This window comes from Rhea pennata, chromosome Z, assembly GCF_028389875.1.
Source record: "Rhea pennata isolate bPtePen1 chromosome Z, bPtePen1.pri, whole genome shotgun sequence".
NCBI lineage: Eukaryota > Metazoa > Chordata > Aves > Rheiformes > Rheidae > Rhea > Rhea pennata.
Window position 1 is genome coordinate 78,711,861 of NC_084702.1, and position 24,050 is coordinate 78,735,910.

The window sequence follows — 24,050 nt, forward strand, 5'->3', positions numbered from 1 at the left end:
AGCTTTCCACTCTTTGAGCTGTTTTCTCTTTTCTTTCCTGGACTAGCTGGAAGTATCCTAAGGCCACTGATTAGACCACTCTCATCTACAGCCTATACATCACAGAAAATGTATTTTAGAAGAGTTTTTAAAGGGTGCCTTACAGTCTTTGTTTGTAATGTGTTTATATTCCCTGTCCCTTGTTTGCAAGAGCAGATCTCAGGAGTTTGAACCTACAGACCACAGTAAGAGAGCAAAGTCTCATGATTTTTATTATAATTAGGGGTAAGGAAGAGGGAGGAGCACCTGACTTGAATAGTTTGGTGACTTGGGATTGGCAAAGTTGGTGATTTTGAAACTTTTCCTTTTGGAATGAGAAGAAAATAGATGATACATTTTATTAAAGAAAGCCCCATCCTCTTGGACCAGAATATCTCATGCTAGAAACAGGAGGTCAAACAAGTATTTTACTTCTCAATTTGTCCCTAATCCAAAAATAACTTCTAGGAAATGAGGGGGAACTGGAGATGCTAAAGAAAGATGATCCTATTTTTGTGGCACACAGACTTATAAATTGAAATGAAATTGGAAGCAAATCATGAATTCAGCATTAAAGGAGGTCTGGCCTGCTTTCGAGCTCAGCGGAGGACACCCTGTAATGCACTTCTTAAGTCCTAAACTGTTTTGCCTATACAGTGCTGTCCCAGACGTTTAGGTACATCGATGCTGAAAAGTTAAACGTGTTTAGGACTCCTCCTTGATAACTGACACGTAACAGCACTCGTGTATGGCATTAAATGCTCCTAGCATCCAGATAGGGTGAGCACAAGCAGACTGCTTTTTGAGAGCACTCCCTCCCCTGTGCTCCTTCTCCACTATGGCTTAGTGTTGTTTGAACAGGACTAGCTGGCCAGGCCAAAAACATTCCAGGGACAATCCTAACGAGTTAACAGTGTAAAATGCTGAATTGTTGGTGCTTGGAAAAACTCCCTATGCTGTTCAGTAGCCTTCCACTACTGAACCCGCTACTGAAGCCTGGACAGAGCCCTTGAATGCTTTGCAGGGATATCTGAATATACACCCAAGCCTGGCTGATAATGCAAATATGAGAAGTTTCCACATCTCCACAAAATCAAAATTAACCTTGCATAAAACCTTATCCACAATGTCTCCATCACTCAAGGAAGTGTAGTTCTGTGTTGATGTGTAAAAAGGCTCCCTCATGGGAGATGTTTCCCACTGTGTGAGCTTGGACTGTAGGCAGAGAACATCTGGCCTGCCTGTATCTGGGATCCCCCATAACCTGGGGGAGTCATCTTTGGGTGGGGTGCAATAAGAGCAGATCCAATTATGACTTTCAGGTCCTCTCGCTTATGTGCCTCACCTGAGCTTCAAAACCCTTCTCTGGTCATCAGCACTTGGCTTTCAACGCTACGAAAAGGTTGATACGTTGCTGAAGCAGAGGCATTAGTGTGACCGTTGTCCAGGTTGTCCTGAAGCATCTTTGGAGTGGGGTGATGTGTGAAGGCTATCTCTGCTGGGGAGCAGCAGGTTTCAATGTGCAGCGAAACTTACCTCTACAGGAAGTGCAAAAAAACCAAGTCAGGATCAATTCATATTTCTCACATCACAGAAGAAAGTTGGTGCGTTCTGGGGAGGGAAGGTTGATACTACAGATTGCTGTTCAGATTTTCTGTGGCCCACAATGAAATGTCTCAGCAATAAAATCTGGGTAGCTACCACAGAGCAAGCAGCCGTGCTTCGGATATCATCCTCCAGGTAACAAAGTCCTATCATTGCAGTGCTCTGTACAGTACTCTTTTATACTTTACAGTGCTTTAATATTATATATTATAGACAGTATAATTGAATACTGTAATATAGTAATATTTAACAATATCATTTTCCTAATATTCTAGGCTCTAACATGATAAGTGAGAGAGATGACAAATGATAGGTTTCTCTTGCAATCTTTATTTGATCATACCGCACAGTAATCTTCATCAGACAGCAGTGCTGGTTGACTGCCTTGGGTCAAATGTGAGGAAATTTTCTGTAAGGGATACTACAGAGACTGACAGGATCTCTGCCTCATGTAGTGCTACACTGAGCAGCTGAAGTCAGGCTGAGACTTCTGTTACCAGCAGCACCATAACATAAACTCTGGTTTGCAGCGAAGTCTTCTGCTTACTGACTTAAATCTGCTGACATCAGTGGGCAGAGTAATGCCCCAAATCTGTGGCTTTTGAGATCAGTTTTATAGAATGGGTGGGCTCTGTAAAGAGGCTGACAGTATCTCCATACTTATCATTTAATTCATTTCCCCATGCGGGTTAAACAGCTTCCACCTGATTTAAATTGACCATCCTTGGGTTTGGAGCTGAAGTGCAATTATTTGTTTGCTCAACAAAAAGTAGCATATAATCCCCGGAGCAGTTTGAGGTTCTCCTTCTCTGTGCTAGCCCTATTTCTGGTTCTTCTGTGCCTACTGAGGCGGTGGAGCTCCTTGTGCTGTGTGTCCCTCAGTGGGGGTCACTGTCCGGGTCTCCATCATCAACCAGCCAAATACTATCAGAAACCAGGCAGGGCTCACATATTTCTGCCTACCTTTATTTTAGATTAAATACTAGGTTGAGCAGTGGCAAGGAATGTTCTCAGGCACTGGAAGATGATCATTTGTGCCATTAAATTGTTAGATTGGTCTCTGTCATACTGTTAGCCCAAGACAAATAGCCGTTTTCCAAAAAGCTCTCCCAGACCAGGACCATGTCCGGTGGCCAGTTTGGATACAGCCAATTGCATGTTGTCACCTTGTTTCAGAGGATAAGAGACTGGTATTGCAGATAGTTGTTCTCTGTCAGTTGGCCTCTGAGCACCAAGTGTGATTTTTCTAGTATCGATTCAGCCTCTGAGACTTCTGCTTTTCCACCAGATTTGGTCAAAATTGACCACCAAGTTTAGGAGTTGTTGGAACAAGCAGGTGCTGACAGATGGTGCAGTTGCCTCCTTTTCCTATGTGAAAGAAAAAGAAAACGAAAGTCAAGGAGATGCCTTGAGGATTTGACATTGAATATAGGTTGGTCTAGTCCTGCCTTACAGTGGAAAAAAGCGAATCCTTGTAAAGTGAAGTGACTTGCCCACAAACAGCAACTCTGTGGAAGCCAGAACACTTGTTCATGCCATCTGTGCTGTCTCTCTCAAAGGCACAATTTGGCCCTGTATAAGATAGCTACAGAAAGATACGCAAAGGCTGACACTAACAGCAGCGTGGCTATGTCAAACTAGCACCAGAAACTATCGTTAGCAAGGCCTTTCCCATCACTGGAATAAGCTTTTGCTTTATTCATCTACCTGTTGGCCAAGAGGGGCAGAAATAAAATGTATCTTGCAGTTTGTGCTCATGAATGTGATGCCTGAAAACCACGTATTTCCAAACTATAGAGTTCTCCTTAAAAATACCCTGCCTTTTGATTCCCCTCCCCATGCAAACTCGGTGTTTCGTGGGGCGGTCTGAGCAGTAACAACATTGAATTATTTAATGAGAGGAGTTATGCAGGCAGACAGTAAACGGAGCAGTTAGGGCTTTTAGGGCAAAATGAACATCTTTACTCAGCCTCCACCTGATTTCTAGGTTAGACTACAAAATGCTGGGCTAATGTAATTTGTACACGGTTTACTGCTTCAAGTTGCAGGCAGCTGCATGTCCACTGTAGCTGTAGTTTCTAAATTGCTTTCTGGAACGGGTGGCTGGATGAGAGGACTGGTGGAGTAACGTAACCTTAAAACCAATTGTAGCAGAGACTGAACCAAAACGAAGAGGGCTAAGAGGAGGTTTTCTTTGCAACACAGGGAGCATGGCTGCGATAGTGTGGATCTATGGACATAGACATGAGACGGTTGATAGCTTAAGGCTCTATCTTTAGTTAGCCAGTAATATATTTGGGAAAAGTGAGCGTGATTTCAGGGATGTGGAGTCACCTTTGTTTGTCAAAAACTTGCCACCTTTTCCCATTTGAACTAATTGGTCTGAGGAATTTTATAGCTCACACGGAGACACAGAAGTGTGAGTTAGCCACCTTCCCTTCCTCAAAGACTTCCATCTAAACCCCACGGTGTGGGAGGTGATAGGGTGGGCTCCAGCTGCTGATAAGCAGCTCTGGCTTACAAAACCCTCACAGTTTTTTTTGTAAATGCTGGCAGAATGGGGAAGAGAGACTACATTAGCATTTCTCTGAGAAAAAGTAGAGGGAGGAAGGAGGTAAATATGAAAAATGTCCTCGTGCCTTATGCTGAATTTGCCTAGCATCCAGATGTGCCTGTATGAGAGATGCCGTGCGTGCACCTTTATTAGATGTCAAGGCATCAAGAAGCACTCAACCTTGAGCTGTAAATCCTTAGAAAATTGAATTGTTTTTTCAGCATTGTTTGCTTAACTGCTTGTTCTTTTGTATGTGATTGGTTCTTCTGCATGAAATTTTTATAGTGGGTGAGTTTACTTTAAGGTTTTTTATTGTTTTATGTAATGCATTGAAAATAAAGAAGCTGAGAGTTTGTTCCTAATAAAATGTTTTGGGTAAATCTTACTTTTTTTTTCTTGAAAGATGCCTCCTCAGTTATTTGTTATCTCTGGTGAAAAAATTGAAGAACAGCTATTTTTGAATAGATCTAGAAGAGCAGGGAGTTGTTGAAAGAAATACTTGGTGTTTGGTGCCAAAATTTGGTGTAACTGGAAGGCCTAGCTGCTGTGGGAGGTCGGCACGTGAAAGTTTCTGCTGTGGAGAATCCTTGAAAAGGACTGTTTACATGATAGCTACTTTGTTCAGTTCTCAGTGGGATGAAGGCTCAAGGCTTGGCAATTGTTTCTGTACAACTTCTGGGCATCCAAGGGAGCGTGAAGGCTTCTGTCGTTGCTCTGTGGGCAGGACAGCTAGAGCCCTTTGGAGGACTCACCACTGCTTTTTTGGAGAGCTCCTTGCGCTGTGATGATTAGTCGTTAGTGGTAGGAGCTATCTAAGAGCCAGAGCATGAGGTTCTTGTGTCCTGAGAAGTCCTCTATCTTTCCTCTCTCTTTCCTTTTACTCTGGCCTTTCTCAAGTTGGATATTAAATTGCAGGGATTTTTGCATGTGGTTGAGCATGACTAGGAGTTGAGTGTTGTCTCCAGGCTGTTTGAGGCCGGTGGCACTGCTGTACTTGTGCCTACACTTCTCCTAGTGCAGCTGACTTTGTGCTTGCCTTCAGTCAGGGCAACCATGTAGCCAGTCACTGAGTTTCCATTTCTGAACATCTGGGGAAATTATCTCCTTTTTCTATGAATGGGATTTTCAAACCTGTGCTGAAGCAGCAGAAAGAATTAACTCTTGGGCTGGGAAAGGAAAGAGGCTTAATTAGCTCATGCTGCAAAGAGCTGTGAAGATGAAAATTGCGCTGTAAGTGAAACATATTATTATTGTTAATTAAAATGCAAATGTTAGATTTGACAACTAGTTTCTAAAGAAGGGTGGTTGGCAGCATTAAATTGCACAAGCCTTGCGATTCCCGAGGGGTTGCAGAGTTGCCCGGAAGGATTTGCATAGATGACAGAAGCTGTTTGCCATTGCTTTTTTGAGGGGCCACGTTCCCCTCTGAGGCCCAGTGTGTGGCTTAGAGGTCCCCCCTGGCGGAGAGGGTAAATTTAGAAAGGTAGCTGGAGCCCAGGTAGGAGATGAGACTGGAAGACTCTTGATCTTTTTTTGAGACACATAAACAGAGAATGGTGGGACTGAGGTATGGGGGGAATGGGTTGTGAGGCAAGGACAAGGAACAGAGAACTCTCTGCCATTGCAGCCATTTCTTTGGCCACTTTCAGGGCTGCAGATGAATCAGATCTGTTCCTTCACTTTGCTGGCTTAATTTAACAAAAATAATGTGGGAGATTTGTAGGTAATCTTGCTGTTGGCTGGAGGTGTTGGTAGAGCATTTCATCTAATCATTGTGGAACCTGTGATTATTGTTAAGCCCAGCTACTGACTGATACAGGGTTTCTTTGAGGCTTTTTTGTATTTTTGGTGGTAGTAGATTTTTTTGGGGGGGGGGGAGGGTTGGTAGTAGTCATGCTGGTGGAGGGTTTTTTTTTTAAATTAATTACTATTTTAAAGGAATTTTGGAAAACATAATATATTAGGAGAGAGTGAAAAGGATAGAGAACAAAAGATAAAGAATAAAAAGGATAGAGAACAAAAGATAAAGAATAAAATAATGAAAAGGGCCACAGGCCATAAATTAGAGCCAGAAGACAAACAGATTTAGTAAAAACAATACCGATGATTTCTATCTCACTGGTTTATGATGTTTGCGCTGTCTTGTCTCCGTGAGTTCAGCTGTTGCCGTACGGTGGAACTAATCCCCTCCCCTTTCTCACGGTGTGGTTTTGGCCAGCCGCATCTCTGGCATTTGTGCAGGTATGCGCTAAGTTGCAGCCCAGGTAGTGTGATTCGAGGTGAAGGGATTTAGCCTGGCAAGGGTCTCCTGCATCATCTCCCGGAATCTCCATCGTGGTCTGTAGGCCACTGTGAGCAAAAGTCATGGTAGTAAGTATAACCAAATCTGTTTGAAACCCCTAGGAGCTGCCATGTTTATAAGACTTGGCAACATGCTGTAGGTGACCCTGCTTGAGCTGGGAGATTGGACTAGATGAGCTCCAGAGGTCCCTTCCAAACTCAGCCATCTGTGATGCCTGAGAAGCATGGAGAAGAAACTCAAGGTGTGAGTCTCAAATTCAGCATGTAACTTGACTGGTCTGTCTTCGTGGTGCCCCCTGAGGGATGTTACAGCCTTGATTGACTGTTTTTCAGATTGCTCTTCAAGGCATCTGCCATTAAGATGGTGGGATTTTTTTTCCTTCAAATTTTAATATTTCTTTTAAATGTAAGGGGCATTTGGAGCAGAAACATATTTTAAAGATGAATGTTCTTTTCCCCTAAATACTTCAAGAAATTCTCCATGTTCTTCCTGACTTTCTAGATATATCCCCAAACGTTATCTCAGAAGTGTCAGAAGTACAAGTCCAGGTACACTGGAGTCTAACTTCTTAGAGGTGATTTGGGCTCCCAGACTAGCTCTGTAGCCCATGTATTGCACCTACCCGTCACTGACATATATGGACAAGATGCTCTTTTCTGTGGCCTTAGTGTTAAGGATACAGTAAATTCATCATTGATCTTTTTAACAGCTAGGTGATGAAGAGTCATTTCTCCCCTTTACAGTGTATGGCATGTGCTTGTGTCTTCCCCACATCAAATGGAATTGTTATCGCTTCTCAGGATGCCTGCAAGGCATGCTGTTCCCCAGGGCGTTGCAAGCTGCCACCTTCCTGTGTCTCACAATTGGCACCAGTCCAATTTTTCTTCCACATCAGTTTAATATGTCCTTAACCTTGTGTCACTTGCTATCTTTTGACCTTTGGGAGATTTGGTTTGCACCGTAATAAGGAGGGAAGAAGAGCCATTGGTGTAATACCTCTTGGGAATAGCCACAACCCCTTATTTTGCATCTGCGCACAGCTTTGAAACAACTTAACCTCCTCCTCCACCTTCAGTCAGTGCTGATTTGGGGCTTTGGCAGTCACAGAATGCATGAGTTTGCATGAGGCTTGCTAGTCTTGAGCATGGAGAACTTAGTACTGATATATTTTGCCTCCAGGGCCTGGCGCTGAGTAAATACTTGTGTTAAGTGTGGTCCATGCTATCTTGCCTGGACCACTATGTAATGTGGCCTTAGGTAGCTCAGAGTCATCTGGTGTCTGTCGTTACTGCACTACACTTGCTGTGCAGACAACAGGGAAGATGCACTCGTGGTCTCACTTAAGCAAAGTGCTGCTTAATTAAGTAGATAAAAATTGATGCAATCTCCAGGCAGGACCTAGAAAAGTCAGGTTAGAATAAGCTGTGAAGCTCAAGCTTTGCGTACGTATAATCGTGGTCAGTTCTTACATCAGTCCTTAACCACATGCTCGCCTTTTTATTTTCCAAGTTTTCAGAACACATGACAGCGTTAAATTTTTGTGCTTTGCTGTTTCTGTTTTCTGAAATCATCTTGGGTCACTTCAAAGCTCTATCCTGAGCCTCTGAGCAAAACTTTTGAAGCACTTAACCTAGTAAAACCCACCTTCCTTCCTGGCCACGGTGTGGGTGGTTTGGATAAATATGGCTGGCGGAATCAGTAATTCTGGTTTCCTGATGACTCCTCTTGCCCCGTGGGCTGCTGACTGAACAAGAAATCTGCCAGTTCTCTGACCGGATAACATGTGCTACGAAAAGAAAGGCAGGACGTGAGGGACCACTCTTTGATGGACTAAAATAGTTGCTCGTTTAATGCGTTTGGCTGGTGAAATCTAAATATATTCAGGTATATGAAGAACTGAAGTCCAGCTGTGGTCTCAGCAGAGAGAGAAGCTGACTGAGGAGCTGATTTAGGTTTTGGGGAGGATATTAAGGATATAAGCAGTTTTTGAAGATGTGGAGTTGTTGAATGTGCAGAATTAATCCTTATGAACATAAAGAAGGTAAGTATTTTTTTCCCCCTTATAGATGGGAAACCCCAAAGTCAAATGTTGTCCTCTCTTAAACTTCCCACAACGTCATCCCTTGGAGGTCAGGAGCTACGAGAAAATTTGACCTCAAGGTGTTGAAGGACTCCAAGACAGCAAAGCAAAAACCATCCCCATCGGGCCAGGCGGCTCCGGCCGGGCTCTGCCGGCGCTCGCGCGCGGGGGCCGCAGCTCTCCCGGCCCGCGGGGCCGGTGGCTGGCACGGGGCCGGGGCTGCGTGCGCGTCACTAAAGCGAGCTGTTTGTCGTTTCCAGGAAGAGTGGGATCGCAGCAGCAGTGGCAGTTCAGGATCCCGGCCTAGCTCGGGCTCCAGGCGTGGGTCTGGCTCCAGGTCTGGCAGCCGCGGGAGAAGCAGCCAGTTCAGTCGCTCGACCAAGGTATATCTGGTAGTGACGGTGGGGCGAGCTGGCCGAAGCGTGCTGGAGTTGTGTCCTTTGCTTGCTGTTCATCGGAGGTGTCCTCTGAAGAGCGTGACTTGTGTGCGACTGTGTCTACGTGTCGGGCGTGAGTGCGTGTGAACTATGAGCTGCGCCTAGGAGGGCTACGGGATTCGTGCATCGTCCGTGACTTGGCTACTAAGGAACGCGGCTAGCAGCGGTGCGCAAGTCTGCTTAGGTGTGTCGAGTGCTTCAGTACTGGGACAGAAGTCCCTAGCCAGTTAGCTTAGTTCAAAGGAAATTTCTTTTTTGTTGTTGTTTTTTTTTCCCCCTTGAAATCTCAGAGTACTTTAATTTGGGAAAAATAAGAGATGTCTTTAATTTTTTTTGGCAAGCCTTCTTAGAAGCCGATATACGGGGCTAGCTAAGAAGAGTGGATGCCACAGACGCGGTTTTGAACGGTGCCTTTGAAGCTGGCTGCTTTCCGTGGGAGCTGTGGGTGGGACTAGGCAAGGAGTTGCTTTCCTGCCCTGGAAAAGAGAATTTAAGAATTGGCTTTTGAGCTGTTTTGAGGTCAGCTCAGTGCTTGAACTCAGACTGGGGTCCTCTTCCTTGTCCCCTGCCGAAACTGCTGAATTTTTCTCATGGAAACTTTCATTTTTGATAAATTAGCATTTTTCAACAAATATACCCGCACCCCTTAAATCAGAGCCTGTTCAGGCAGCTCGACCTGTGTGCACTCTTTTCTATTTTCCAGCAAAGTGCAGCCAGGGGTCATAGGCAGTTGCAAAGAAGGTTAGGTGGGGGAGTCTTGGCAAATGTAGAGTTTACATGTGCTGAAAAAATAACACAGCCCACAGGGTAATCCCTGCCTTTACACCATGGGCAACGCTAAGACTCAGCTGACCCCTTGGTGTTGTTTTATATTAACGTTAAGCTCGGTGATTAGACATGCGGCAGCAGTCGTGCAATGAAAAGCATGATTTTGCATTTGCCATGACTTGCTAGGGAGTGGTAATGAGGAATGGTAAGAGAAAGTGATGTTACATTGAGCTGGGGTTTTGAAAAGCTGCTGCGTGCATGTGAATGTCTACTCTATGTGGGGAATCTGCTGAAGCTGCATGCGTAAGTACCGAGTCCACGTGCTGATGCCGTGGTCGTCTATCCCTGTGTTTGTTTGTGCAATCACAGTGGCTAAGCAAAGGTAAATGTAGATTTTATTCACCTGGATGTGTACTCACAGAATCTGGAGGGCTGAGGTTATGAAAATGCATTTAAAGCACTGTGTGTGCAGGATCTGTTTTACTGGATCTCTGATCTTTCGGAGTGTTTGTGACATTCTCATCACCATGTCTCTCAATCATCATTCCTAGTGGCTTAATTAACTTTCAACAGTCCCAACCCCTTTTCGATGAAAATTATTATCTAAATCTGTGGGTTTGGATCATTGAGAACTGCAAGTTAAAACTGATTTTAATTACAGACCTGGGGGAACTGACAAGAAACTCCTTTTCTTAAATATGTATGTATAATTTTTCCCTCTGGACTTGAGAACAGGCTTCTTTGTAAGTATTATTATTAAGTCTCAATACCATACTGAGAGCTTTCTCGTTAGTAGCCTCTACCTGGTATAGAGGTGCTGCCCCAAAGAGCAGGTGCTGCCCTTTGAACTAGGACAGAAACATATTATAAGACTGGTCATTTAAGACTGAGAAGATATTTGTCTTGAAATGACCATAGTGACGCACACCTTAATGACAACTTGCATTATCATTTGGCCCAGACACCTTTCTTATGGAGTGAAACTAATATTTTGAATGCGTCTCAGAAGTAACAGGGATGGTCTAGGAGACCAGTTGAGTTGTAGGCCAGTTCTGGTATGAGAATGCAACAGTAACTAAAAACTTAGACTCATCTTCTGAACTCCTGTGGTCTCCATCTGGTTCTTAGAGATTATTTGGTACCACTTCCCAGGGAATACCGCTGCAGTTTCCATGACTTGCTGGGCTCCGCGGGGAGAGCACGCTACATTGCTGCTCGGGCTGAATTGCATCTGCTCACCTGCGTGGTTGGGTGGTAAAGGTCAGACGTGGAGCTGTGGTAGAGGAGATGCTGGGGAATTATGAGAGACAGCTTGTACTGCCCCTGCTTATGCTGCAGATTAGGAGGTGTCAGGGCTCAAGGCTTTCAGGCTAGATTTGAATATATTTAAAGAAGGGCATTAGAGGCTACTTGCTGCATGATTTGTTTCAGGGTTTATGAGTGGGCTCCTGCACCAAGCTGAACTTGGTCAAAAAGTTTAGGACCCAACCTGTTTCATTAAGAACCTATTCCCTTATTATCCTAAATCTTGGCCTCCAAGTATTTAGAAAAGGATTTTCTCTCCTTAGTGAGAGAAATTTTACTTAGGTTCGCCTAAAATAAATAAATAAAAAAAATCTGCTTCTGTAACTAGTCACAAGATCTTTCTAGTAGTGCAGAGATATGTTGACCTGCAGATCCCAGGCAGTTAAAATCATTATCCATAGACCCCTTGGAGGAGAAAAAATTTTAAAAATTGCAACTGTGTTTTGAACATTGTTACTTAAATTGTTTGTTGTTCTGGGAATAGCTTTGAAATCTAGCTTTCTGTAGTGTGCACTGGAGAGACACATCCTTCTCTTTTGAAGAACATTGCTCAGTTCATAAGCAAATTGTGGTCTGGGACTTCACTAAGAAATGGTCAAATTTTGATCCGTTTTTCATGTCTCAGTTAATATTTAAAATTGGTAGTCTCTTAGGCTGTTTATGGACTTAAGGAACATTGTTCATACTAATCTTTGCTGATAACTGTTATCAGCATGGAAGTGTATCGTGATTTTTATGTACATCTGAACTCAGTAAATGTACCTTATACATTAGAAACAGCAGCTTTCAGAACAGCCATCGGCAATAGTACAGTAGATTAATGCTTATACTCGCTTAGATGATCTTCAAAGAGACCAGCCGTCACAAACATAGCAGTTCATGACAGTAAAATGTAATTCCTTGGGTCCACACTGCTAACGAGTTGTGTGTGCAGGTAGACAGACCTGCTATTTTTAGTAGTGCCTTGGCTGAAAACAGCCTAAAATTGCTTTTGCGGAGAATCTTGCTCTGTGGTCCTGGACTGGTGAAGGCTCTACAAAGTCAGTAAACAGAGAAATGCCCCTCCAAAAGTAGAGCATGCATAAGCCTCATTCTCCTACACTTGCTTCTCCATGGCGGGACCATTTGGGCTGAAATGTTTAAAAAAAATTGCAGAAGTAGTACAAGGTGTAAGAGTCTGAGGCCAAGCTATGGACAGCTGGAACAAGATCATGTGATTCCTTATTCCTAAGGCATTTATGTGCCTATCCCATATAGGTCTGAGTAAGGTCTTATTTCTTGAGTGATCCTGGCAAAATCCAGTATGCTTAACCTCTTTGCCTCTCTTCTGCTTACAAAGGGTGGAAGCGGCAGGATGTTTTTTGTGAGGTTGGCTATGGTTAAGCTTCTGGTTGTAAAGGGGCTGCAAAGCAGCAGAAGCAGGGGAAGGTGTCAGTTTTGAAAGAAGCGGGTGCCTCACAAAATTTATTCGAGGTTTATTAGAGGCTTCTCACAATTCCAGTCCAATTATGCTGTAGTGCTGTTGTCCTTCCTACAGGGAAGGAACCATCTTCTTAGTGTGTACCAGAATATCCACGTGAAAAACAGAAATTAACACTGCAATTGGGTACAGCCTTAGACCTTCAACCAGCGGGGCAGCAAGAGCTGGTCAGGACCAGCCTGAAGATGCCTGAACCCAATCCAACACCCCCCCTCAATCCTATGTGTATTTCTTGGGGTGGAAAGGATCCGAACTTGACCTCGTTTCTTTAAAACTCTGAGATTTCCCTATTTGCTGGCAGTGCAAGATGTTCTGGCAGTTTATGTTGCAGAAATGACACATGCTGGCTTGTAAAGCCTGGGGCTGTCACATCCACTGCATGTTGGTCAGATGCTGCTGGAGGTGCTGCTGCCTGATGGTTATGGCTGTCGACAGCGTGTGGCATGCACACAGTGGAAGCAGCTTTGCCAGAGAGGGTGATTTCACCTTTGAGGCAGAAGCCATCCTCAGAAGGCCCTTGCAAGATGTATTTTGGTGGGGAGGTTGGACACAGGTTCTGAGCTGATCTCAGGCCAAGCAGAAACAATGAGACAAGGCAAAGTATTAATTCCAGTTAGCTCGATGCTTCATATAAAAGGCTAATGCCTTTGGGGAAGAGATAAAAAATGTTTCATCAAGCTCAGCATGATCCTTTGAATGTTTTGTCTAGCAGCTTTCTAGCAATGACTCTTATGATCTTAAAGCCTACAGCCGTGGTGATGTTAGTTCTGACACAGTGCTATATCCCACAGTGAGATTTCGTTTGAGCAACAAGAAGTCATGCTACCAGGGCTCTTTGAAAAAGCAATTAGCATGACAGTAAGCTCTAGAGGGGATCAGAGGTTTGTTCCTTGGGCAGCTCTGCTGCATGCATCACTAGTCTTCTGTATCCTTGTAGGTGAGAACCAGCTCTGAGGTTTGCTCGGGTCGGGTGTCTTCATGGCCAAGATGTCAAACCTGCCTGGCTGTGAAGCTGGGCCGTGGTGGGTCTTGTAGGCCTTGTTCCCCAATATTGGCTATGGAAGGTAGGGTAGAAGGACGGTGTCTGAGCTGGAGTGGAAACTCTGTCGCTTACTCTATGTTGTCCACAGCTGTGTGTCTGTAAGACTGAAACTGTGTGCCGCTCCTTGCCTCCATAACTCCCTGTTTTTGTGAGTGAGGGGACTCTGGGTTGCCAGGAGAGTGGCCTAGCATCTTGCTGTCGTTATGCACCTGAGGCCTCTTTTTATCTGCCACATCACTGTGTGCAACCACTGTAACATTGCTGTGGCCCCAGGCGAGCTGACCTTCGGCTCACGGGCAGAGGTGTAGATCACCGTTCTAAAGAAAACTTGCATGTTTGTATTACCTCCCTCCTCAAACAGACAGTGAAAACAGGAAAGCCCAGAGAGCCTCTGGAGCCCCATAGGGATGGTGAGGCCCACACGCAAAGCTGTAGCACTCGCCTGTCTTGCTGCAGGGCGAGCCTGGCTAGCGTGCAGAAGCGGAGTCAGGCCAGTGGCCGCGAAGTGTGTGTAACCACTTTTTCCCCTTCTTTTTAGAATGGCAACAAAGAGAGCTCCCTTGACATGCTGGGCACGGATATCTGGGCAGCCAATACCTTTGACTCCTTCAGGTAAGCCGTTTAAGAGATCTTTTTTAAAAGACAAGCTGTGCCCTCTGTTAGCCTTTGCCTTCGTGTTGTCCTGGAGGTGCTTCTACAGGGTGGCACTGCAGCACAGGCTCAAGTTGCTGCTCTTCCTCCTCCTCCTCACCATGTAGCCTGTGGCACTAAGCACAGTCAATCTGCTTCAAGCATCGTATGTGTTAGCAGAGTCCGCTGAGTGCGATCCAGACCTGAATAAGTTACAGGTATGATTAATTGTAGCTGTCTGAGAGCTTGGGCAGGCAAGGCTGAAGCAGCTCTGAGCTATAGCTCCTGGTTTTGGAGGGAGGGAGTGAGGTTCTTCCATTAACTGGCAGCGTGTTCATGCATTGTGCTTCACAGCTACCGAGAAGAGCTCTTCAGCTGCTGTTACAGCACTGGAAAAATGTGTGCTGCCCCACTGAAGCAATGACAGCTCAAATCAGGGAAATATGCTTTCCATCCAGTCATGTGCATCTCCTTGCACCATGCCTGAAATATAGCTGGAGTGTGCATGCAGCCTGCAGGAGTTGCATTTCCCCTGGGATTCACTCCAGGGCCCCAGATGGTGAAGGGCATGTTGCAGCAGGCAGCCCGTAAGCAAACAGAGCCTCTGCATTTCATGGACCAGACTAATATCTGTTGCAAAAGCCACTTGACTTAAAGAGCAGATGTAGCTGTCAAGGTGTATAACTACATCATACGTCTCCATTAAAAGTATGAGTTTAGAGCTTGGCGTCTTCAAAAACATGAAGAAATTAAACAGAACACAACAGTGTAAGGTTGGAGGTCTGTGTCGTATCCTTGAGCAGAGAGCAGTGTCTGCAGAAGCACTAACCTTCCTTTTTTGCAGGCCCAAATGTGCATCTGCTCCTCAGCCCGGTTTATTTAATTAGTAGGGTGCTTTCGTTCTTTCCTTTCTCTGTTTTTCTCTCCTAGTGGTGCAACGTGGGACTTACAACCTGAAAAACTAGACTTCACCCAATTTCACAGGAAGCTGCGAAACACCTCCAAACACCCGCTGCCTCACATAGACAGAGAAGGGTGAGTGTTATGTGTGTATGGAGGGATCCCAGCTGCAGAAATGGTAGTGAGGTCATTCTCTCCAATAACTTGTATAACTTTTCCCTTATAGTGGGCATGCTAACTTGGTGGCATGGCTCATATAGAGGACTTGGAAAAGAGGTGCAAGGTCACGTGTGGGATTTAGGAAATACTGAATCAGAATTGAAGTGTCTGTTTTTTTTAATTCTGTCACCCTGTTCTGGGCAGGAGCAGAACTGTTCACTCTATTTTTGCTTTGTATTGCTTGGTGGAGTTCAGTTTTAGACTGGGATGGGTCCAAGCTAAATTTCACAGATTCAAACATCTTTGAATATGGGATAAAAGATCCTGATTTAGTGCTAATCCTAGATAAAACTTTTGTAAGCAATGGGGCTTCTGTTGTTTTTTCTAGCAAGACTTTAGCAAAGAACAGAGCATCAAGATGATCTATGTAGATCAAAATGCTTCTTCCAGAATTTCACCACTATCTCCTAGGCCTAGAGCTGTGAAAACATTAAGCAATTCCTTTCTCTGGTGATTAAAACCTCTAGGGGCTTTTATGTTATTGCCAGATTCCTCTTTGGCTGGTGCTTGTTCAAGCTATATAGGAATACTCTCGTTTCTTTTTGTGTTGTGTATCAGTCCTTGCAGTCTCTATCATCCTGGTGATTCTTTTCTGGATTTCCCAGGTTTCACAATCTCATTCTGGAATTGAGGTACACTGAACTGTCATTGGTGTTCATGTGTCCATGTATACTGAATGCTTCACCTGTGTTGCATAGAGAGGGGTCAGAGTTTCTCTGCAGATTCTGCGAGTTGAGAGGTGATCTTAATTTGGTTCAGAAGGTCTCTTTAATGTCATCTTTTTGTTGAATCCTAGTGCTTAACACACTGGCAGCACTGTTCTTCTGGGTAGTGTTACCTGTTCTGTCATCCCAAGTTATGTCACAAGGTTTCAACTCATTCTTGATGTAACTCCTGGAAGATCTCTTCTAAAGAAAGAATGTAGTTACTCCACAGCTACATTTTATCTTTTAAGTTTTTTGCCATTTTTTTCCAAGTCATTTTTGTCTGTGGAGGAAGGAAAAGTAAGAACGGGCATAAAATGGGGGAGCTGAGAAAATTGCAAGTGATTTGCCACTCTGAGAGAGGATTTTATCACTACAGATAGCAGAGTAATTTATCTGTTAGTGAGTTGTTTTTTCCAAAGCGCGGGCAATTGCTATACACTTATCTGGACTCGTTCCTAGTAGTGATCCTTCTCCACCCCAGGGTTTGGCATCTGCCTCCTTAACTGTGCGGAAGATTCTGGTGCCAGGTAACAAGAAGAAAAAGCACATAACTGTGTAAGGCTCTTCTGCACTCTAAACATATACTGCAGGTAAATCAATTTTAAGAATATTTGGAACAACATGAGTAATTCTTTAAGTTTCTAGGTTAAACATATGCCATCAGCACAAATAGTGCATCTCTCAATGTGGTTAGTACAAATTATAAGTTATCCCAATTAGAATGGAAGAAACAGAGATAAGATTTTTTTTTTCTTTTAAAGTTTGCTTTGTTGGACATTCTTTGGCTTTCCACGCTGAGTTCATGCTGAATGAGCTTACTGAATCTCCAGAAAGGCTGCTAGTTAGACATTTTCCCTTTTACTTGAGCATATTTTTTTTAACACATTGGCTGTGAAATGAAAAATGTAATAGAAAACAGGGAAAGTTCATTTTAAAAGCAAAATAAAGGAAGAGGATATAACATGGAAAGTAAAGGGACATGTCCATCGGTATTTAACAGATGTAGCAGACAGTGTTCAGTATGTCTTCTACACTGTAAGTGCGAAAGGGATCGTATGGTTCCTTAGGCTGATCTTATGCATAAGGTAGGGTGTGTAACTGTATCAGTTTTCTTCTTCCCATACTCTTTGCAAATTTTCAACCTCCTTTTAGAAATGCGACTGCCAAAGCAATCAGCAGTGCTGTAGTGTCAGTCTCAGCTGTGCGGCCTCTAGACAGAAGCTGCCTTCATCTTCCTCATCACTGCCTCTCCATTTACTGCCTCCATACCAGCCTGGCCTCAGAAGTTCACCCTGGAGTAGTATCCAGTGCGACCCATCCTTCCCATAACGGTCTTTTCCTAAGATATGATTCTCATTCTGTACATGCAGCTGCTGTTCTTTGTCCTGAGGTGTTTTGACCTGATTTGGTTCAAAATCAGTTGTGTTGATGAAGTCCATTCCGCCAATCTCAAGAATGCTGAATGATTGTCCTGTTCTCATTTTATCCATTCTCTGTGTTCGGTGTTCACTGAATTTCATCAGCAGTTGTTTTATATCTATTCCTAGACCACCAACAAAAATGCTGAGTAGCATTGGCCTGTTACGTGAGCCCAATAAGACTGCAGTAGAAGCGTCTCCATTAGAGGACAATTGACAAGTACTTTGTGGGGGTTGTCAGCTAGTCAGTTCATTAAAGTTGCTTAGTGTAGATATTTTTTTAATCATTCATGCAGCAGTCAGTATAAATTATGTCTTTGCAGTAACCTTTGTACATTAAAGTCACTGTTTCATTTATGATGGAAAGTCACATGATGAACACACCTGATTTCCAACAGAGTTATTGGGGCGTTAATTAAATTCCATCCCTCTCTTACTCTCAGTCGAGTCCCACATCACTTCTCCATGGTCTCACAAGGACTGCAATCTGGCTAGTTGAACTACAGATTCTTCCATTCAGCTTACTAATTTTCAAGTTTGGTGCTTCAGCATATGGTATTTTTCTGGATCTTCCCATTTACTGTGATTCCACCAAGATCGGGTGTTCTTGGCCTCCTAGACACCAGTTAACTCAGTCTGCTGGTCTCTGATTTGCTGTGCAGTGTATCTTGTTTAACATTATCTTGTCACTAAGTGACTGAAAATACTTTATCATTCTTTCAAGATAGAAATTGATTGCTCTGATTCTTTATAAATGCAAAAGGGTATATAGATAGATAAATGATTTTTCCTTCTTCTGAATCATTAGCAGGTTCTCTACATAGCAGGTCCATAATATAATCAGAGGTTTTTTTTGTTTATTGACCTAATAAAAGCTTGCTGATTGCCCTGATAGCTGTGTATTTGGTCTGTTGTGCTTGATTTCTCTCTCCATTTTTTTTTGTGTTTCAAAATTTATTCTTATATTTGATTGTTGTGTACTGCTTTTTGCTTGTTTGTGATTTAAATTTATGCTTGCCTGCTACCGTCTTTCTCAGCAGTAGAACAGGAGCTTTGAGGGAGTCTGGTAAATGACAAGCAGTTCAAAAGAAATGCTTGTAGTTACATTTTTCTTCCCCATTTTTTTCATCCGGATAGGATTGACTTTCATTTTATCTGATCTAGGAATTCACTCCCTTTGCATCATCTACTGTTAGTGCTCAAGTCTGCCTTAGGTTTTCTCCTAGGAGATGCTACCAGCTCAGAGTAAGAGCATTTTGATGCTCTGGCAAATGGGTAACTGTTCATGCTGGTGGGTGGGGTTGGAAGCAGTGTTCATTTGGTAGGAATGGTTTTGCCCACGTGGGAGTGTTTTGGAGGCGTATTAATTTCGGAGCACCTCTTTATTTTCATGCTGGTCCTCTGTATGTTTCACATGCTTTTGTTCTCTTCCTGCCATAGGCTTGGCAAAGGGAAATATGAGGATGGCGACAGCATCAACTTGAATGACATAGAGAAAGTCCTTCCTGTGTGGCAGGTAAGTGTCAGAGACGTCTCTGGTCCGCGATACTGCTTGTATCCTAACAGCTTCCTTTGCAGCCATTCCTTACGAAATGGTCCCCGGAGGCTGGGGAAGCTGCTGGGCCAGGTGAGTGGGCTGAGCTGGCAGCAGTGACCTGAAGGCAACAGGGACTTTAGCTGCTGTTTGGTGGCTAAGTCTTCTGAAATTGTTGGGTCTGCCACTACTGCCAGCTAAGAAATTCTGGCCAAGATCCTGGAAGACTGCTACTCCATTGATGTTCCCAGAGGCTTTACTTCTTAAGCACCGCGGATAGCCTGAGCTATAGTCCTCTAGGTTTCGTGAGAGGGAATCATGCTTGTGTCTTCAGTGAGCCTTGCTTCAAACCTTATGCCTAGGCAAGGGCAGTTACAGTTTAGGTTTTGTGAGGTGAAACATTTAGGACAATGTATTTATAAATGACTTTCCTACTTATATTCACACATACACATTTATGTAGATACATACATACATGCACACAGAGTTCATATTTTAGGAAAGGAGATTCTGACGTGCAGCTAGCTTCCTGCCAGCTCCAAAATAAATTACAGTCAAGAAGACATCAATGGTTGTGCTTATTCAGATGATTCCACCCTGAAGTGTAGGTGTATGTGTGTATGCAATAATTATTCACTTATAAGCTACCTCTACCCTATATTTTAATCCAGATCTGTCCTCTTCAGTCAATTTTGGTAGCTCTAGTTAAATAACCTTTGGCACTCCTCCATTAGGGAATAGTAGGATGAGGCCTTAGTTTAATAGTCCTGAGTAGGCCAGTTGGTCCATGTTGTACAACCCTTTTCTTTCCTATGCTCCAATCCCGAAAGGAGCTGAGTACCCTGGATTATGCATATTTCTGAAGGTGCTCAGCACACTTCTTGTTGAGGTCACCTTTGGGTCTTAAGAACGACTCCTCTTTGCCTTCAGGGGAAATGAGTGAGACATCTCATGTGCCATGGTAGCGTTTCAATTTTCAGCACTGAACAAAAGCCCGCTGGGTCTGTTGCTCATGCATCATGTGAGAAAAAGCCTTGCTCATCCTTCAAGTCACATGGTGATCCATGTTACTATTTCTTTTGAGTGAACTAGCTGGCAATAAATAGGTGAAGCTGTGAAAAGAGCAGAGAAGTACTGCTGACTTTGGCATGGAGAAGCACTGCCTGCAGCTGTTCTCTGCTTCATCTCTCATGTGCTCAGTATGTCTGATCTTCAGGTCACAGGCAGAGAACATCAGGGACGTTGCCTGGTAAATGAGCTGATGCTCAGGGCAGCGGGGCGCAGATCCGTCCCCTTTCAGGAGGGGGAGCCTGAAGTCCCTCGCTGAGCAGGCAAGCTGCAGTGCACAGTGCCTTGCGTTACTGGAAGAAACTATTAGAAGGAAAGAAAGAAGATTGGAAGAAACTATTAGAAGTTTTTTTCAGAGAAGAAACTCTCATAATTCTTTGCTGAGAGAGGACATGGACATTCTTCTTCTCCGGAGTTTAACTTCTTTCATAACTGACAACTATTAAGTAAGCCAGGTCTTCCTGGTCTAGCTATCCTCTCATGCTGTTGTGACACCAGATTAATTTCAACAACTCCAATGAATTAATTCTGCTATATATCACTATAAAAGGAGAATTTGTATCTTTCAAGTGGTTCTAGTCACATACAACACAAGTTGTATGGTGTTATTTGCAGATCTTAATTGTTAGTGTGGGCTCTAAGCCTTGCCTCCTTGCCTTGAAAACCCGGTGGAATTTGTTTGATTTGGTGTTTTGCTTGCGTCTCTGGACAGCTTATTAAATGCTACATTATTTCAGAGACCGGCTTACCTAGGCATGTACAGTCATAGTGCGTGTGGGAATTCAAAGCCACATAGTTATTATTGAAGATTTATTTTGTTAAGTGTTGACAAATGAAATTCCTCCTGACAGCTGGGTTAGTCGTGACGTTGTTAACTGGACTTGAACGTACACATACGACGCTGGCGGAGATTGTGCTGCTGTTTATCCCTTCCTTGTTTTAAGTGATCCTTTGGAATAGGGTGCATGAGGCACATATAAAGGCACATATTAGCATGAGCATATGGAGAAGAATCCTCCCTTCAGCTTCCAGAGAGCTTCCCCATGTTGGAGTTGTTTTTATGTCATTTCCTGAAAAAGAGGCTTTTCAGGTCCGAGATGCATTAAAATTTTCTCTCTGTTGGAAACCTTATGGGTTGCTTATTAGCAAATGCTTTCTAATTACTTCGTGTTCATCTCTTAGGATGTGCTAAATTGGCAGGGAGCTGTGCATGGACAGCACGCCAGACTGGCCCCTCAGCTCATTCTCGAGTACGATTCAGTAATACAAACATTTTGCACTGCTAAATAGCCATAGTAGAGTTAATCAAGAGCACTGAATTTGAGAGGATGAGCAAATCTCCGTTACAGGTTGTTTTAGAAATTTGGCTTCTGTTGATGCTAGCATACACTGGACCGTATTTCTGAGATATGCACAAGTCTGTATCTGTCTCTCAGCTAGTATTTCCATTGGCCCCTCCCAGAGGTTAAGCAGAACAGTCTGGATGTCTAGATACTAGGATGTAAATTTTAATGTTGCTACTAGAATCTATCAACAGTTTTCAACAAAATATTGCAAGAAAAACTTGTGGTATTTGGTGATGTTACTTGAAGGTGTAAAAATAAAAAGAAAAAACACAAAATAACCTCCCCCAAACTGTCTCCCTTCAAAGCTGTCTGAGGGAAAAATGCTTCTCCTCAGCCTTTTGTTTTGACGTTAGAGGGTGTGTATGTGTATCCCTCCTTAGAGGTGCTCCTGGCGGACTGCGACGCGGCGCGGTGCGCTCTGCCATCTCGTGGACATGCAGAGTCAGATGAATCCAGCACCTCTGCCTACTCAGCATCGCAGCGTTCCCACTTCCTTCTGGATAGTATTGACCATCTCTGCGTTTAAATTTCCTCCTGCCCCGTCTTTTCAAAGCTGGAGTTGCATGATTGTATTTGGTAGTAAATAGACCTTGTTTGGAAAGCTTCTAGCGCTGGCAGCTCCAGTCGGGGAATGAATGAGTCTGCAGCATGATGGGAGTGGCCCTGTGTCTGCCTTTGTGCTCGCACAATACTTGGGATAACACTGACACTGCTGGAAACCGGCTGTCAAACCGATTGTGCATGCAGTGGGCATCTGCTCTCTCAAATAACGGTCAGTTGAGGATAGCAAACGGCACGTTTTTCGGAAGATCTGACTCACGCAACACATGCAGCTTAAGCGAGCGCTTTTTACTTTTGCTTTTGCGGTGGCTGAGAGTGTCTCAAGTCGTTATTTTGGCTCCACTCATGAGTCGTAACCTTTTCACCTCATTTGCAGAGGTCTGTAGCATGACTTAGGCTCTAATTCACCTAAGTGCTGCCAAAAATTGGCTTTGGAAAAAGTATCTTTAGAAGATAAATATTTCCCACTCATGAACTGCTTTTTATTGCACTAGAGGGAGGATTGATTGTCTGCTTTGGAGAGGCACAGTTGAGATGCACATTCCGGGTTTCATCAGCCTCTCGGTTTTCACCTCGCTGGTCAGCTGGTATGATGGAAGAGGCCGTGCAACTGGCTCGGTGTCACGGAGGAATGACTCGGAGCCGTAGGGGAGAGCTTACATGCTGCATTTTGCTTTTGCTTCCTCTGGCAAATGCTTGAAAAGCTTTTCAGGCTTGGAAGTGTCACAGCCGACTGTCCTAGATGAAGACAGTCTGTAGAGTGTGAACCCTTGGCACACTCTACACCTACCTAAGAAAACAACCCAAGGGGCCATGCCATACAAGATCTCCTTCCTCCTCCCCATGAGGCTGCTATAGCTCAAGAAAAATAGGGTGCAGTATTTTATCTACCTTTTTTTTTCTATCTCGTTGATTTTTTTTTTTTAGACTAAAGAAGAAGAATGAATCTTTACAGTAAGAACGTTCAAAGAGGAGAACAGTCATCTTCAGGAACAGTTATATTTGAACAGTTGTATTTCAGTATGTCGGGGCACGGGGCACATGGGAGGAAAGGCCCATGTAGTATGGCCATGTGACCTTTAAGTGGTTTGCAAGTGTGGCAGGGCTTTGCTGGGATCACATTTCCTGTTTCCTCATGGGATCTGTGGCACAAAGGCAGGTGGTTTACCTGGCATAAGGAGGCTGACTCTAATCAGGACGTTTCTGGCACTCATCCTTTTACCAGTTCCCTTAGTTTCCAAGTTGTCTTGCTTTGAGCAGACAGCAGCGACTTATTTGTGTTGCTGAATGTAGTATTTTACTTAAATGGGCAAAATGATCCAGACTCGCATAATGTTTCCCACTGTCCACATAATGCAGCAAGAGGCAGAAGTTCTGAGGTTTTCCTGTTTAAGTAACTGGGAAGCAGGATTATCCCCCTCGGCCTGGATTGGGAAAGCCTGTAATCATGAAGTAATGTCCACTGCAGTCACAACCAGAGCCCAGCAGTCCTTTCTGTTGCAGATAGATCCCATCTGTCAGTTATTAGGAGCCGGAATAGTGGTGATACAGTTGGCTACGTGCAGATGTTGTACTTTGACATCCATACCTGAGAGCAGCTTAGAGTACCATCTCTCTAGGCTTACCGGACCAACTTTTTGCGTCGTTAGTTGAGAGAGACCAGCAGACATTTCTGGTGGCTTCCAACATGTCTAGATCATAATATGTTACAGGAATATGGTATTTCAAAAAAAAAAAAAAAAAAAAAAAAAAACAGCTATGACCTTGCCTATATTCACATATCTTCTGTAATTTCCAGGGCTGCTGAGGAGGATGAAGTTGAATGAATGGCAGGAGCAGTGTAGAGAAGGTACTATGAATGTTGTAGAAGCTTCAGGATTCCTGACTGTGCTGGGATCCTGCCTTAATTTAGACAGCTGATAGGTTTTTCTGCCTTGTCTCCTCCGTGTTCTCATTGACAAGTACTTTCAAATCAAATTGTAGAAGTTAGTGCAGAGTTCATGTGAGAAGAGGTAGGAGCCTATATTTGGGCTGATAGCTTTGGGTTCCAGCCATCGTAAAGACACGGACACTACT

At 43.8% G+C, this 24,050-nt stretch overlaps 1 protein-coding gene across 4 annotated transcripts in view; it reads left to right on the top strand.

Annotated features, from left to right (window-relative positions):
• CTIF (cap binding complex dependent translation initiation factor) overlaps positions 1-24,050 on the top strand; it is a 152,630-nt gene that overhangs the window by 11,204 nt on the left and 117,376 nt on the right. For 2 of the 4 annotated variants that reach the window (XM_062599917.1, XM_062599919.1), the window contains exons 3-6: positions 8,820-8,942; positions 14,130-14,203; positions 15,152-15,256; positions 18,906-18,981. In XM_062599917.1, coding sequence (XP_062455901.1) covers positions 8,820-8,942; positions 14,130-14,203; positions 15,152-15,256; positions 18,906-18,981 — 378 coding nt within the window. The remainder of the gene's footprint in view (positions 1-8,819; positions 8,943-14,129; positions 14,204-15,151; positions 15,257-18,905; positions 18,982-24,050) is intronic. The other 2 variants (XM_062599920.1, XM_062599921.1) reach the window with 1 other exon arrangement.